Here is a 16,117-nt window from a genome sequence, read left to right on the forward strand (position 1 = left end):
AATGAAGCATTTTCTTTCAGACTTAATCCTTTGTCTCTCAGTAAGGCCAGTGGTAACAAATTGCTGCATTGGCATCAGGCTGATGGCTCTCCAGGATAACCATCCTGTCTCTCCAGCTGCCAATTCACTTGCAGCATTAGCCATTGAGACTGAGTTGAAAGTGGCAGCTCAGGCTTCAATTTCCATGAAACTTGTAGGAACTTTATTTCTTCGAGCCCCGCGCCCTTCAGGTTTGAAACCGGCCATTAAGCTTAAAAGGTGTTGAATTGAATAAGGGAATGGCAGATGGACAGAGGTCAGGATCTCATAAGCTTCATCTCCTTTAGAAATGGGCAACTGACAGCTCTCAAGGACTGAAAAAAGAAGAAGAAAAGCAACAGCTTTGGGTGCTCTGAAACCAAAGTAGGCATTTGGAAATGGAATGGGGTTTTGTGGTCACTATCTTATTAGAGAAATTAGATTATCCCTAGTTTTTCCAAGTAAACAGCTATCCTCGCATAAAAAAAGATTTAGATAATACAAAAAATAGAGTGATTATATGAAAAACATTTTCCTTGCACAGAAAACCAACCTTTTATGCTATCTCTGCAGTACAAGTGAAAGGTTGAAGTCAGTAGGATGGTAGTCACTAGCAAAGAGAGCAAGGGTTGAGAGGAACAGTGGAAAAAAGCACACTGAAAAAAACAAGCCATGGAGGGAAATTAAATCAGATTGGTGACTATGCAAGAAAGCATATATTAAGGAGTTACAGATTTTAATGTGCATCTGCTGAGTAAAACTGTTGTGCTAATTTCTGAACAGCAAAAAGAATAAACAATGCTTCTGCCTAAGTGTATTTTTTACTGATCAAAGACATGGAGTGTGGCTAGAATGAGTCAAACAGGATATTTACAAGGCACTTAGATAAAAAAGAATAAAATGATGAAGCAAGTAACATAGTGTCATGAATTTTAGAAACAGTGTCTTTCCTGGGTAACATTTTGCCCTCCGCGATTACTAGTCCTAAAAACCAGCTGCCACAGGCAGAATTTGCAGACAGCCAAGGTGAAGAGGCAGATCCTAGTCCCTGTGGACAGAATAACTCTGGCATAGCATGATCTGTGGCATAGCTGCCTCTGGAGACCACCAGAGGGTATGGCAGATGGGATGGGGATTGAAACTCAGGAGTTAATTTCTCAATGCTTCCTTCACAAAACAACGGAGAAAATATTGCTGGAGAAGTACTGCAGCTGGATCCCCAACACCAATCAATATCAGAGTTGTGCTTCTAATGGTGTTTATAGTAGAGTTTATTAACAATTCTGTTATCACTGCATGAAATCTCTTCCTTCAAACTCACCAATCTGGCTTGTGTATTTTTAATGAGTGTTGGCACAATTCTTCACATCACTGTGGGAGCTGATGGAGATTTACCAGATGGACTAGCCTTTTGGGACTCCCACAACAATACGCGTGCTATTTGGATTTATTTTGATCTAAAATAGATTGGTATGTCTTTAAAGTGATCCAGCAAATTTCTATGCTAATTAAACTAAATTGAACAATGCACAGGAACTGATGTTACTAAATCTGTGTATGAAGGCCCAATTCTGAGGACCCTCATACCTTGTGGACTACGCAGCCTCAGCCTCTAAAAATACTGCATTGCAAAGCTGCTCTCTTACCCAAAAGACATTACCTGAGCCAATGCTGAGATTGCTTTTAGTGTGTGCTGGGCATTGGGCTCACAGCCTGAAATGCTCTTCTTCTTGATCCTTCCATCTGGGGACCTCGTGCCAGGGCAGACAAGCTGAACTGAACATATACAGAACTTTCCAAGTTCCCAGATTTTCAGAGGTTTTGAGTGAAAAAAAATTCTTTCTGTACCTTCAGGTCCACTGCTACCCTTATTGCTGCTATTCAAAGTGATTGTGCCAGGAGCAAGTGGTTACATATGAGACGCTATAACCTCTTAAAGAATTCTTTTTCACACAAAGAAGTATCTGTTTATTCTCCTATGCCAGTTATTTTTGTCAGTAATTTTTTTGATTGTTTATCAGTCCTCCTTTTCAGTAAAAACTAAAGCTTAAAGCTTTGTTCAGCTGCTCAGCCTCAGTGTTTTGTGTGGTTCTCTGGTGCTATGGTTTTTTTAGCTGAAGTTCTTTGTCAACAGAGTGGATGCTGTGACTAATTTGGCTAATTCTGGAAGAAAGGATTATGCTTGGATTCTGCACTGGTGTTTTGAGTCTCAGTAAAAGATTACAATGAGTGAGTAGTCTGGGTTAGGCAGACAGTTGGGTGGGATGATACCTTCTGGCCTCCAAATCAATGGGATCTTTTTGTTCCTGTGTGCTTTAGGCTTAACTTCTGAGCCAGTCTCTAACGTCTCATACATGATTCCATATGCAGAGCACCCTATACATTGCTTATGAATGTGTGCCCTAGATAAATGGGAAAGTGCCTAGAGGGGCTTTCACACAGAGGTGTAGAGATGTTGTTGGGACATGGCAGTATTGCCAAGGTTTTCTAATTTAGACAATTCTCATGGTAGTTAACTTTTTTAGTATAGTTTCATATTGTTTTAAAGAGTGATATTTATTATTTCTGGAAAAAGAGAAACGTTACAGTCCTCCTCATTGCAGAATGACACTTGGAAAAGTGACTGCTGCAGCTGGACACCATCTCCCCCTCCATTACCCAACTCAAAAAACAATGAAAGAAAAACAACATTAGGTTTAAAACATTAAGTCATCTAAGGTTCTTATAGGGTCTGGTTATGATTCTCTTTGCTCAGGGTAAGAAACCCCGTTAACTCACAAGTCTTCTGATTGCCCAGCCCAAGTGCACACAGAACTGTGACCTCACTCCATCCATGCTGGCTGTGCTCCAGCCATCCCTCTGCCCTGCTCTTCAGGGAAAGGGAATCGCCTTGGCCATCAAGGAGCTTGTGAGGGCTTCCCTGACAGGCAGGGGACCAGGACTTGGAGGTCTGCTGTAGTCCAGGAACAGCCTCCAGCTCCCATGTTTAGACACTAAAAAATGTTTTCCCCAAATTCACAACTAACAGATACTGATGAAGTAAACACAAAAGGAAAAGACAGGAAGCTGCCCTAGGAAGAGTCCAACCCTCACAATGCCCTCACTCCTGATCATTATGGCTGTCATTACTTGTAGAGATCACACTGGATTTCCCCCCAACTTTACACTCTTGTTTGGCTGAACTTGCTCCATCTGGGAAAATGTGTTTCTGGACAGAAGTCAGTACACAACAGAGAGATACTCACGGTCTCAAGAAGGTGAAGCTTCTACCAGGGTGACTACAAGGTCAGACTGCTCAGGAAAGGAGGAGAAGCAGCAGCTGCTGAGAAAACTGCTGAGTGCAGGGCAGGCAGTGCCCCATTACGAGGAGAGGGCCAGCATGAGGACAGGAAAGAACCTGGAGTTTTTCAGAGAAGGATAAGAGGAAATTATGACTTTTGGAGTGGGAATTGTTCCTCAGCATGGGCTGTGAGCTGCAAAGGACTGACTGCTCCACGTGTGTCTGTGTGTGCAGTAATGAAAAATGCAGGTGTACGTGGTCTACCATGTGAGATGAGCAATTTAGATACTACGTCACCACTCCTGTTATCAGAGAACATTAGGTTTCAGCAATTTCCATTACTATTTTTATCCTTTATTGTGTGCAAATACACAAGGATTTTAGTAACAGCAGAGTCATGTTTAAGCTGCTTGGAAGGCTGGAGAGCAAGATGTCTTATTTTCACCAGTCCATTTAATGTCATTTTTACAAGTGAACCCTATTGCTCGTACAGAACCAGAGCAAGCTTTTTATAAAGACATTTTTTTAAAGGATTGAATAGTTGCAATTGTTGAAGAAAGGTGCTTAGATGCTGGATTAGGAATTTGCAGGATCAAAGTAGCAGTTAAGATGCCAGGGAACTCATCCAAATCGCAGCATAGCTGATATTCTTTAGGGAATACTGGACTGTTTTGTATACAGCACTCTTGGCCCCACGTAACTTAAAACCTGAAGAACTGAAATGATTAAAAACATTGGGTCCTATCTTTGAGGGTGTTGAGTGCCCACAACTCATGTAGGGCTGAATACTCTGACACTGTGGCCCTTTATGCCACAATGGTGATGGCAAGGCGTTCAGCAAATGCCACAGGAGGCCCCTCTGCAGCACTGGCCATAGCGAAGTCACTTGGGTGCAACTGGGCATCTGGCCCATTTTTCTGGCAGCACTCAGCATGTCTCAGGAGCAGGCTGAGAGGAGGGGCTCTGGCAGGGAACTTCAATTATTTGTGATCTCAATTACACAGAAAATGTAGGGGATGGATTTGGTAGTGGGTTTGGTTATTCTTTTTAACCTGTGAGAAGCTGTGGGGATTGCTGCTGGACTGGTCTCCTTGAGATCCAGACTGCAAATGCAAGGCATGAAACTTCTTCCATCCCAGCTCCAGTGCCAGTGCTCAGACTGAGGTCAGTGAGGTGGGGAACTCGCCTACAGCTCTGCTGTGCTGGAAGGTGCATCCGCCTGACTCCCGTCCTCCCCTGGGCTCTGGACCTAGGTAACAATGGAGCCGGCTTCTCCTTCCTCCAGACTTAATAACTGATAGGGAACCTGATTTTCGTTATCCAGATGCACAGCTGGAGCTGGAAAAGATGCCAGAGAACTGAAATATTTGACCCATCCCTGGAAGTGTTCAAGGCCAGACTGGATGGAGCTCTGAGCAACCTGTTCTAGTGGAAGGTGGCAGGCGGGTTGGAACTGGGTGATCTTTAAGGAACTCTCCAACCCAAACCATTCTATGATTCTATGATTTTCCTATCTTTTGCTTGGAGTACTAAAGTTTCTATTTAAAAACCTTTTTGAAAATTGCTTGTCTTTGGGGAAAGTTTATGAAAGGCAGAAGTGTGAAAATTAAATGGCACATTTTATTTAAAGGGTAAATTTTAATTAATTAAAAGGAGTGAACTCTTTCTCAGTATTTTCTTTGAGAAAATGAATTTTTGTTTTAATGATACAAAAAAGCGCCTGATTCAGCCACAATAAGAAAATGTTCCCACAAGAAAATGTGAGAGGTTTTTGTTCTCCTTTTTACTTAAGAGTTTGTGAAACACAACTGCCCACGAGCCCAAAAGTGCAGCACAACCTTTTAACAAGAGGTATAAGGAGTACCTTAGGCAGATGGAATACAAGAACCTGGCCCACAAAACCCAGTAATACCCTTCTGACTGCTGCAGACATGCCCTGGGATCGTGAGCAGCCATGACTGGCAAGGGCCTGAGCCCACGTATTGTCCGTACAACACATCCTGCTGCTGCTGGAGTGCTGGGAGGGCTCGGACTCCCTGCCACGAGACCTCGTGTTTTCCAGCCCGGAGTGCTAAGAGCATGTAAGGGGTGACCCATTCAGAGAACCGGGTGGCTGCGGGCCAGATGTATAACCTTGATTACAATGCCCTTTCCGGAAACTGATTGTGGTTTTCTTATTATCTAACGAGCTTGTAATTTCCTGTGCTAGTTGTAACAGAGCTGAATATTTTCTAGGTTACCTAACGAAGCTCCTGCAGAATCACACCGCCTATGCCTGCGATGGGCAGCACCTGAGCCTGCACTGCCCTCGGCACTCAACCATCAGTGTTCAGTCAGCATTTTATGGGCAGGACCCCCACATGTGCAGTACTTGGGAGCCTGAAACCAGGATGACAGAACCCAGGAACTGCGTGGCACCCACCTCTTTGCAGGTACCACACGTTGTAAAGGTTCTCAAGGTACAGAATGTTTTTGACAGTTTCCCTGCCGTTTCTGTGCAAGTATTCTCAACCTTGAATGAGATGACACTGTACCTATGGCAGTTTACCACCAAAAAAGCTACAGCTGGAAGGATTTGTCTGGACAGCAGAGTATTACCATAGGATTGTGAGAGCTTTGAAGATTGCCTTCCGTTGTGATGAGCCTTGCTTTGGAAACCCCATTTTTAAAGTTCCCTAAAATAGTCAGCTCCTTTCCATTCAAGGGCTGGTCATAACTGAGTTGACCAGTCTTAATCTATCACACAGGCTCTGCTTGACCCCAGGGGAGGACACAAGCATTGGACAGAGCTGGGTTACAAATCCAGTGAATAAGATGACATCCCTGGTTGGCACTGTTCCATGCCTGTCCTCCCTCACTGAAAAGGCACAGCAACAGCTAAACAGCAAATCCCAAGCATTTCTGCAGATGCCTGCATTTCTGTGACTACCTGATTTGTATCAGCAACACCCTACAGTTTGTTTGCTGGGCCTGCTTCAGTATAGCTTAAAATGATTTATACTTCATCAATTATTACTTTCTGCTGTAGAAACTATTGTAACAAGGTCTGACTTAAACTGCTGTCAAAGGCTTGTTTCATCATAGTGAAAAATACCCAGTGTTGTTCCAAATTCAGTAAATCATTGCAAAAATGAGCAGTCAGTGGAATCTGAATATGTTCTGTCGGCTAAACTGTTGTAAATGCTCTACAGAAGCTCTGATGAAGTTTGCAACATTTGTGTCTGTAGACTACACGTTCCTTCTTGGCATCAGGGAATGTCTGTTTCCACCCTTTCTGAGCTGAAGGGTATTATGAAGTGGTTTGGCAGTAATATCCTCTCTCCAGAAACAGTATTAGGGCAATTTTAGAAGTGTGGCTCATCCATGATGTACTGCAATTTTTGAGGACATTCCAGACATGACCTATGGGCCATGTGAAAGTACATCTCTCCACCAAAACCAGCAGGCCAGATGCGTCCTTGATGTTATATTACTGTCTGCAGCAAAGTGGCACCAATGATTATTTTGGGCTTGTGAGTGCCTTTGTGAGGCAGTTTTCCCCCCTGAATATAATAAACACAGCATGGGGTAACTCTTGTATGAACTACCATCATCATTCGGGCACTGTGGCTGGTCAAAGGCATGAAAGCATTTTGTCAGGGCCATCAGTGTGTGAGATACAAATGCTGTGCATCTCAGGAAGTTCCAGTTCTGTTAAGGAGAAGGGACACATCTTGTAAACTGATTTCTTAGAAAAGAGCACCAGTGACCTCATCCCTCCTCCCCTTCCCTTTGGAAGTGGATCTGCAGTCTGCACAGGCAGGCAAGATGATGCCCTGTAGCTAGGAGGAAGCATCATAGGCACGTATTACAGAGACCTCCTGTTAGAGGGACCACTGCAAAGCTGGATCTGGCTAGAGACAGTAACTGCCCGGTACTATTTTGAGTATCATTGTATGCTTTTGTGGCTGCGTGCTTTTGCACAGCAACGTGAGAGAAAATGGGACTGCTGTTTACATTAGGCAGGAGAAAACACAAACAGATGCTCAGGAGATGATTCAGCTCAGGTGCAAACAGAAGGTGACTCAGTAGGGGACAGCTATCTCCATTTACTTAAGATGTAATTGTTTCACTGGTCCCTTCCAGAACTATCCCAACTTAGGAGGAGTTATTTGTTTGACTTGCAACTCTGTAAAAGGAGAATTGACTGATAAAATTAAGTCTGCTGTACTTTCCTTCCCTTTTAAACCCTTCAGAGTGCATTTAATGCTCAAAAAGTGTTGGATGCATGTCCTTTTCCTCTGACAATGGGAGCTGTAGGATCACTGCAGTGTGCTGCCAATGTGTGTCATTGCTGCTTGGGAGGGAAGGTTTCCAGTGATGACAACAGAGATCCGGCCACTGCCAACTCTCTCAGCCTGGAAATAGGAATGCAGCTTGTGCCATTGCAGTGGTAAATTTGTGATTTGGTCTCTTGGTATGACTAAGACCTCTTCTGATGAGAAACAAAGCAAAAATTCCCACAGATTTTGAGGGACTACCTAAAACTATCAGAATAGTATATTAGTTACTCCTGTTAAGAGTGGAGTAACTGGAGAAAACACCCTCCTTGTTACAGCCTGCTGTGATTTTAAACATCATGAATCCTGTGCACAACCACACAGACTATCCAAAAACAATGACAGAAACGCCCTCTCTTAACTGAGTTTTGGAGGTGAACAAGAATTTCCTAAATACACTGCTGCATTTAAACTGGGTGTTTTTAGGTGCTTTGGCTTGTGACTGTGTTAAAAACTGGACACAGACTTGCCCTGGCAATGTCTTAATATTTTCTGCAGCTACAGTTCCAAGAGCACAGCTGGAGTGGGAGCACCAGTGTGAGCAGGAGGAGCACTCAGTCCTTTTGCCAGATGGGGAGAGAGACAAAGTGACACTTTGTGTATAGCACTGCTGGCCTGTTTGTTGTCCTCCTCTGTTCCCACTCCCAGGGAAGCCGTACAGTAAGAACAAGGATATATTGCTGGGCCAATAAATTTGGAGTAGATATGGCCTTAGAACAGCATAAAAAAACACCCCCACAAAACAAGACAAGGAGGCTGAGGATAGACTTGCATATCTGTGCTATCCAATCAAACCAGTTCTGAAATTTGCTCGTGGCAAGTCAAGCAAATATCTGGTCATGTGTGTAACTGCAAGCAAGAAGGAAGCATCCCTTAAGCAGGAGGTACTACACATGGCTTAAAGCTTGGGTTGTGCTTGTCATCAGTCAGAACTCTTTCAAGTGAAGATGATTACAGGGCATGTTAAGGTACATGTAAGTAGATCAAGAAGAAGTGGTTAAAAAGACACCTTTTAGAGTTGCCATGCTTCTCCTGGACATTGCACTCCCATAAATGTGCTCTGGAGTGTACGAGTGCCTCAAGCATGTCAGTGAGACAGCTGGGGGCTTAGTGTGTCCCCACTTGCTCTGGGCTCTGCACCATCGAGGCTTTGGTGGCACCCAGGGGAATTTGGCCAACCTCCCCAGGGGCAGAGGGAAAAGTGACAAACAACAGCAAGTTGGTAACATCCTAACTTGCCATGAGCATGGCTGTGATGAATGTGTTCCCATAAAGTTGGCCATGACTCCAATTCCAGTGGAGCTATGGCCTAGATCCAATGATACAGACGTTTCTTGCACATTTATAGCCAAAAAGTTGTGATTTCTCTCCTGTGTAGAACAAAATACAACTAAGTGTTTTCACTGCTGTATAGCTTCATACCTTGTTGTCAAGACTATCCTTTTTGCCCATTGTTCTAGAAAGTACTGGATGAATGCCAAAACCTGAGATCCTGCCAACTCCTTGTCAATAGTCGGGTTTTTGGGCCTGATCTGTGTCCAGGGACCACTAAATTCCTCCTTGTCTCCTTTAAATGCAAACCTAGTAAGTAATCTTTATCAGGCAAATGTGTTTTTCTGCATGTTTTGTTGCTTGTTTTGGTTAAAATGCCACTGCACAAGGCTTTGCATAAATCCATGTGAAGTTTTGGGGCTCTTGGATTGATAACAAATTGTTCTTTTCTACTTTACCTTAGCTCTCCATTGTGTTTGCAGCTTCAGGGTGCTGGCTGCCAATTTAATGACCAGCGTAGTTTGGCAGGGGCAGGTGTCAGACATCAGACTAGAAAGGATAAATGTTTTGGAAATTATTTTTAGTGAGATAGCAATGATGATGTCGTATTAGAAAGAGCTGAACAGCAAAACCAGATGCTTGGGGCTAAGGATCCAAATGATGAGGAAGGTATCCTAGGAAGCAATATGCAAAAATACTTAAGGAGCTGGGCCTAAAGCTTTCAAAGATTCAAAAATACCTCCTGCTTATGGAATAATGGCCAGAAGATACACGTGCTGACTTGGTTAGAGGCTTTTATTGTAGAATCACCTGTGCTCTGTGCAGGTATTCGATGCTGGTATATGAAGGAATAAATCTTACCTCAAAGAGAATCCACTTTGTAAACATGAGAAAATGGAAGAACGATTAAGACAATCCTCATGAGGTTTCCTTTATTGGTGGGTTTTAATCGTTCTCCTTGTTGCTGTGGTATATGAGAACAAGCTCCAGTAGCCTGGGGGCTCAGCTCGTCTGGCAGTGAATCCCCAGAGTGGCTGAAATGGGTCCCAAAGAAAACAGCTGAATGATGATTTACGGGTAAGTTCACCAGTCAACTCAGAAATACCAACCCACAAGCAAAGGAGACAGCACTAAGGGGGTTTTCTTTGATCAGAGCACTAAGATACACATCAGTGGTAGAACAGGAGTAGGTGGCAAGCAAACTGAAGGGCAATCTCACACTGGAAAGTGGAAGTCAGCAGAAAGATGGAGTAGGCAGATGTTACCTTTGGCAAAGCACTGACTCACAAACTCTCAGGGAGATACACAGGGCCAATCGTTAGGGGAAAAAAAGCCTGAAATTTAAAATTTTCATGATCTGTTTTATTATATCAATAGTTTAAGCCATTTTGCATATTGCAATTAGTCCATTATTAATAGTAGGTGGATTTGAATGTCATAGCAGTGTCTGTGTCATTAGAAATCTCTTTTTACTAATTAAAAGTGAATTTGGATCCTGTTTATTACTTTTGGAAGCTGCTTAATATTTTTTCCCATGGGAGATGAGCTTCTTTGAGTATATAGTATTTTCTGTGATTTGAATTTTTTAAAAGCTGGTCAAAAGTGCATTTAACAGCATATGCTGCCTTCAGGATTGAGAAATAGTCCAATTCCAGGGCAAATTACATGATTTCTTGTGACAGGAAATTTATATTTGTAGGTAAGATACCAATATTGTTAGTCTTGGCAGTGGAAAACATCCTTACTCAGGAAATCACTTCAGGATAACTTCAAATATATTTTGCAGTCTCCTTGCCTTCAAGTGGGCACTTAAGCAATTGCCTAAATCCCTTAGCTTTTCATCTATTTAGAATTATTGTTGCCGTACCCCTGCAGAGGTTTATCTTGGGCTCTTCTCCTTTTCTGATACCACTTGGGGTTATATGTACTTCCACAGCCCCTCCAGCACAGCCAGGCAGACTCAGAGCTCAGCTTTAGGCTGTCAGTCCTTGGGCAGAGACCCCAGGTTTTCGACCTATTTATTGGTGCACAGTACGGCAGGTGCTTCTGCAGAAGTCACAACCTGCAGCAGGTCAAGTATTTTTCAAAATCACAATTTTTTAGACTTAAGCTTGTAGCTGTTGATGAGCTCAAACGGAAGAAACAGGACTGTTACCAAGAACATTAACCCGTTGTTTTATCTGTTCTGTTTTGGATGAAACAATAATGTTGAGAAGATAGGTTTTTCTCTCTCCAGTTCCCCAAGAACCAGCATCCACCCTCCACTCAGAGGGACATCACTCGCTAACAATAAGGTCTCCCTTTTCTTCTGCTCAGCTCAGGAATCTCCTTTTCCTGTTTCCACATTTTTGAGGACAAAAAAATCGGAGGAGAATAAACTCTTCTCCCTGGCTTTATCTGCCGTAAAAAGGTTTGGCAACACAGCTCAACCAGAAAGACTCAAGAAGGTAAAATGTCACGGACAGAGCGGCTGCTTAGGCCAGGAACAGCCTTGTTGGCCAGGCAGCAGATTTAAAGGGTTTCCCTAGGAGTGATAAGCCATGAAGATGACCTCAGTGCCTTCCCCATCTCTGCTGAGGGTGCTGCCAGGGTGCCTGTGCCAGCTGAGCAAGGGAGGGGGGGATTTTTCTCAGGGTCCTAATTCACATCACTTCGCCAGCCAAACTTTCAGATGAGCCCCTGCTTGAAGGTGCCGCCCAGAGAAACCAACTGACCTTGGTGGAGCTGTGCAAATAGAGCTGAGAGCACTGTCTGCCTTGGGATGGGAACCCCATCCTGGCCTTTGTCCTCCCACTGTCTGTCCCTCTTGCCCAGTGCTGTCACTGAGCAGTGCCAGCCCTGCCCGTGATTGATGAGTGTGCAGAGGCAGCTGAGACACGCGTAGAATGCAACAGTGTCCTGAGGAGAGACAAAAGGGAAAGATGAAGCTTCTCTTACTGAGCAGGAAAGCAAGCCAGGAAACCAAGGAGGCTATTCCACTGGGAGAGGAGATTGGCAAAAGTTAGGGTTTTTTATTCTGTTCAACAAGCAGCCACAGGCTCTAGTCACTTGGGAGCAACTCATTTGGGGAAGCACTCTGCTCTTGACTCTGTGTCTGGCTGTACAGGTGCCACATGTCACTTACAACAGCATTTGCAGGAAAGCTGGTTTCTGTCCTGCTGCTATTTGCTATTAACAGTGCAGCTAAATAAATTGCCTCATGCTATTATTGCTGTTTGCTTCTACTTTAGCTGAATACAAAACCAAATCAGCATGTGAAAACCAGGAACTGAAGCTCCACTGTCAGGAATCCAAGTTCCTTATCATCTACTCAGCCACCTACGGCAGATGGGCACATGAGGAGAGCGTCTGCTCAACAAAGGCGGAGCACACACCCCCCTTTGGTACGTTTGGGCATCGTTGAGGGACCTTCTCCAGGCAGGAGCACAAGGAAGAGGGGACACAGGTGGGGAGAAACTTCAGATGCAAGAGCAATGGTGTTTTGAAAGCATCGGTGGTTGAAATGTGAGAGAGATTATTTCTGAAACTCAAACAAACTGCCCAGTAAGAGGGAGGAACATAGAGTAATAAATGAAGCAAAGTAATAAACTTTCATACAGCTAATCAGTCCGTAGTATGATTAGCATCAAAAACTAGTTCTCTTGTCTGTCTTGAATTTAGGTGACACATACTAAATATCCACTGTTTGCCTCTGCTTCCTCCAGCTTCTGACAATGACCAGGTGACACAAGTGTCATGATACTGTGTCTTACTGCTCCTTCTTCTCTGATACCTGTTTTTGCCAGATATTCCCTGCCTTAGCTGCAGACTGTAAGGAGAGGGTCCATGAGGCAGGGCTGTTGCTTTAGATGCTGTTGTATGGCTAGACTCCAAGGCTGTGGTGGCACATCAGAAAGTTAAACATACTTGGGACTTCTCTCTGGCACCAAGTCAGGAATGTCCTACATACATAGTACTACACTGAATAATATGTTCAGTGGTGACACTGAAGGCATGATGGTAACTTGTCATGCCATGGAGAAGGCCAGCATGAGATGAGTACTACAAAGGGAAGGGCTTGCATGACTGATGACAGCCCTGTGCAAAGGCTTAACGTTGCTCCTAAGAAACATGCTTTAAGTGTCATCTATGAGAAGCATCTCTCAAAACATCAAGAAGAGATCAATAATTAATCTTAAGAGCCCTTTTTCTGCAAGCCAATGTTTCTATTTAGTTACATAGATACTATTAAAAATTTATTGGCTGAAAATTGCAATCTGTTCTTAGACAAGAATCTATTTAATATTGCCGTGTCTGTGTTTCACATCGGCTCTCTCGGGCCTTCACATAGACTTAGCTGTGCCCGTCTGTTCTGCAGAGGAAACATTTTAGCAGGTCTCTGGCAGGCCCCCACACCCCTTACAATGGTGGCATTAACGGGTGACACAAGTCAGGGCACAGATGTCTCAGCTGATCGAGAGAGGCTGCCACCGCACTCGTACCTTGCACTTCACTGACCTCTCAAAATTACTCCCTTGCCTCTGATGTCAGCACTCACAGTTCACAGATCAGAATTCTGCAAACCTTTCCTACTGGATAAAGTCTCCCACGATAAAGAGAAAGAATTTGCAAATGCAACAAGCTCTGCTGTGGCCCCTGTTTACAAGCACCTATGCAGCAACACCCTGGCTGACACTGGTTTTGTGCTCTATAAAGCAGCCTAAGACACCAGTGATAGGAGAGAGCATAAAACCTGAGACAAATACAAATCAGATCTACAGAAGGTAGATCCTTGTATAGATTTCCTACTACTTAATGGATGTGCTTGGCCTCTTCCTGTGTGGTACCAGTGACCTTCTGCAGGCAGTAGAATTTCCAAAAGCCCGTGTAGCATGGGAGTTCACACTCAGTTATCACAAAAGACTTGGCACTTAGGAGCCAGATCCAATTGACTCCAGATCTATCTGTCTCGAGCCTGAATCTTATTTATGTGGTTATTTAAGCACCTACAGATATGAGTGCACGATTAGATTTCTGCAGTGACTGTGTACCTTTCTCTCCGGGAAAACAATGGTAATTTGAATGTAATGACTTAAGACAGCTCTTCCTTCTCAAATCAGAGTCTGTGTACCTATTTATGTTTATACCAAAAGCTAAATTGGCTCCAAAACACATCCATTGCTGTTTCTGCTCGCATGGGTGCAACTCAGCCTAAAGGCAGCGCTCAAGCCTTTCCAGTTCTTTCACTGCCTCACAGAGAAACTGTGAGGTGATTTTTTTAGCGCTTCGCAGAAGAGAAGTCATCTGAAGGTCCTAATGACAGGCATAGAAAGTCTCTGGTGAGCTCAAAAGCTTTGCATCTTTCCATACTTGATATGGTCCTGTCAGGTGTACTGGGTATTGAATTGGATGCACCTCGAGATCTTGGCTACCTGCTGATATGTGTGATAGCAATGACAAACAGCAGCTTTGGGTTGGGACAGATGTGTTCTCAAGCACTGCTTTTCTGTGAACCACCTGTCAAATCAGCTAACAGATTTTCAGAGCTTTGCTTCAAAGGGAACCCAGGAAAACATGACAATTCTTTGGCAAAAAGCTCTTCTCCATATAGGAAATAAAGTATATAAATCCATCTCTGCTATGGGAGATATCTGTGTGGCCTTGAGCACTTGTAGGATCCTGACCCTCACCTCCACATCTAGCATGAGTACCTACTCATGCAACTGGTTTTCTGAGCCAGTTTAATAGTAAAAATCAGCTTCTGAAGCTGTCCAAATGCCTAGCACTGTTAAGACTGCACAGAACTTCCAGCAAGCAACCTCTCTGCTTTACTAAGACTATCAAAAACTTCACAAGAAAATTCTGGGTGTGGTTTTGTAGCAGATGGTTCTGCCTAGAGGAATCCACTGTGCCAAGCACCAAAGCAGGAAACTATAGCAGTTTGTTCCTGTGCGACTTGTTGCCTTTTCTGACCCATTATCTCTTTTCATATTTGTACTAACATGTGCATGAGGAAATAGAAAATTTATTGGCCAGAAGTTGTTAAAGAATTGTGCCAAAACAGGTTACCATAGAGAGCACCAGGAAGATTCAGGTCAACAAATACCTCTCAAATAATAAATTACTCTTGTTAATACATGAAAATACTTGAAAGAGATCTTGGTAGTGGGTTGTCCCTAGGTTCAACTTGCAAGCTAGAACACTGCAATATCCTTCCCAGAAATTCCTCTGGATGCACATTGCCTGGTCAGCTGTGCATTTCCTCAAGCACCAGGGACCAACACAGCCCTGAATTACACCCCTGCCATGGTTCTCATTGCTGGAAGGTGGGGTTCCTTACAGTGCAGCCCTTTTATCTGGCCCCACTTTTGGAGGGTTGAGAGGGGAGGTGGAGAATTCACCAACTCTCATCACAGCTTGCACTGTGCCAGCCATGACATACCCTGGGGTTAGGCTTTGTTGTAGTCTCCTCTTCCCAGTGGAATTCAGCTAAGAGGAAAGGGTGAGCAAGTCAAGGAAGAGGGATTTTCAACATCCTGTAGCTTCCTTCCAGTCCAACTAGGTGTCATGATTTTTTAATGTAACAGGATTCTATGATGCTGTGATTCTTTTTTGTTTGTTTGTTTGGATATTGCAGCCAATTCAAAGGGCCTTACATCTCTTATTCACTGACCGAAAAGCTTTTGGTTTCTGTCTCTTACTAAGAGATGTACTCTCTGCCTGGTGTGAGCCAGTCCTTTGGGAATGTCTCTTGAGATCAGAAGTAACAGCAGCGATGGCACAAGCAGCTGTAGGCAGATCTGGAAATGTTTCCTCACAGCCTTGGCACTTTGGGCGTGGGAGACAGGAGTCAAATCAATTTTGTGGATGCAAAAGTAAGGATAAAATAGTTCCGTTTTCCTTCTACCACAAAACCCCTTAAGTCAGCTCTCTCCGTGTGCAGACACCAGATATGAAAAGGTCCTTGCCTGTGTAAGCCTGAGAAAATGGAGAAGCTTAGTAGGTGCTTTGGGCCTCAAGAGGTGCCAGTAGGAGCCATTGCACCCCTTGGCCCCAGCAAACTCCCTTAAAAGGAGAGGTTTTCAGAGCAGTGGCAGGATGAGGAGCAACTGAAGGGAAAAAAAGACCAGCCACCACTTTTAGAGTCCAAGTAACTTTCTTCTGAGATGAACAGGGAAGATCAGATTTGTCTGGTGGAAGTTGCTTGGAGCACTCTGAGACACACATCACTTCATCCAGTAATGTTTTC

The 16,117-nt window shown here is 43.8% G+C and overlaps 1 protein-coding gene across 4 annotated transcripts in view; it reads left to right on the forward strand.

Annotated features, from left to right (window-relative positions):
* LOC138100656 (protein eva-1 homolog C-like) overlaps window positions 1-16,117 on the forward strand; it is a 36,982-nt gene that overhangs the window by 7,568 nt on the left and 13,297 nt on the right. For 2 of the 4 annotated variants that reach the window (XM_068998540.1, XM_068998543.1), the window contains exons 2-4: window positions 5,534-5,757; window positions 9,078-9,201; window positions 12,120-12,272. In XM_068998540.1, coding sequence (XP_068854641.1) covers window positions 5,534-5,757; window positions 9,078-9,201; window positions 12,120-12,272 — 501 coding nt within the window. The remainder of the gene's footprint in view (window positions 1-5,533; window positions 5,758-9,077; window positions 9,202-12,119; window positions 12,273-16,117) is intronic. The other 2 variants (XM_068998544.1, XM_068998542.1) reach the window with 1 other exon arrangement.

This window comes from Aphelocoma coerulescens, unplaced genomic scaffold (genome assembly GCF_041296385.1).
Source record: "Aphelocoma coerulescens isolate FSJ_1873_10779 unplaced genomic scaffold, UR_Acoe_1.0 HiC_scaffold_123, whole genome shotgun sequence".
NCBI lineage: Eukaryota > Metazoa > Chordata > Aves > Passeriformes > Corvidae > Aphelocoma > Aphelocoma coerulescens.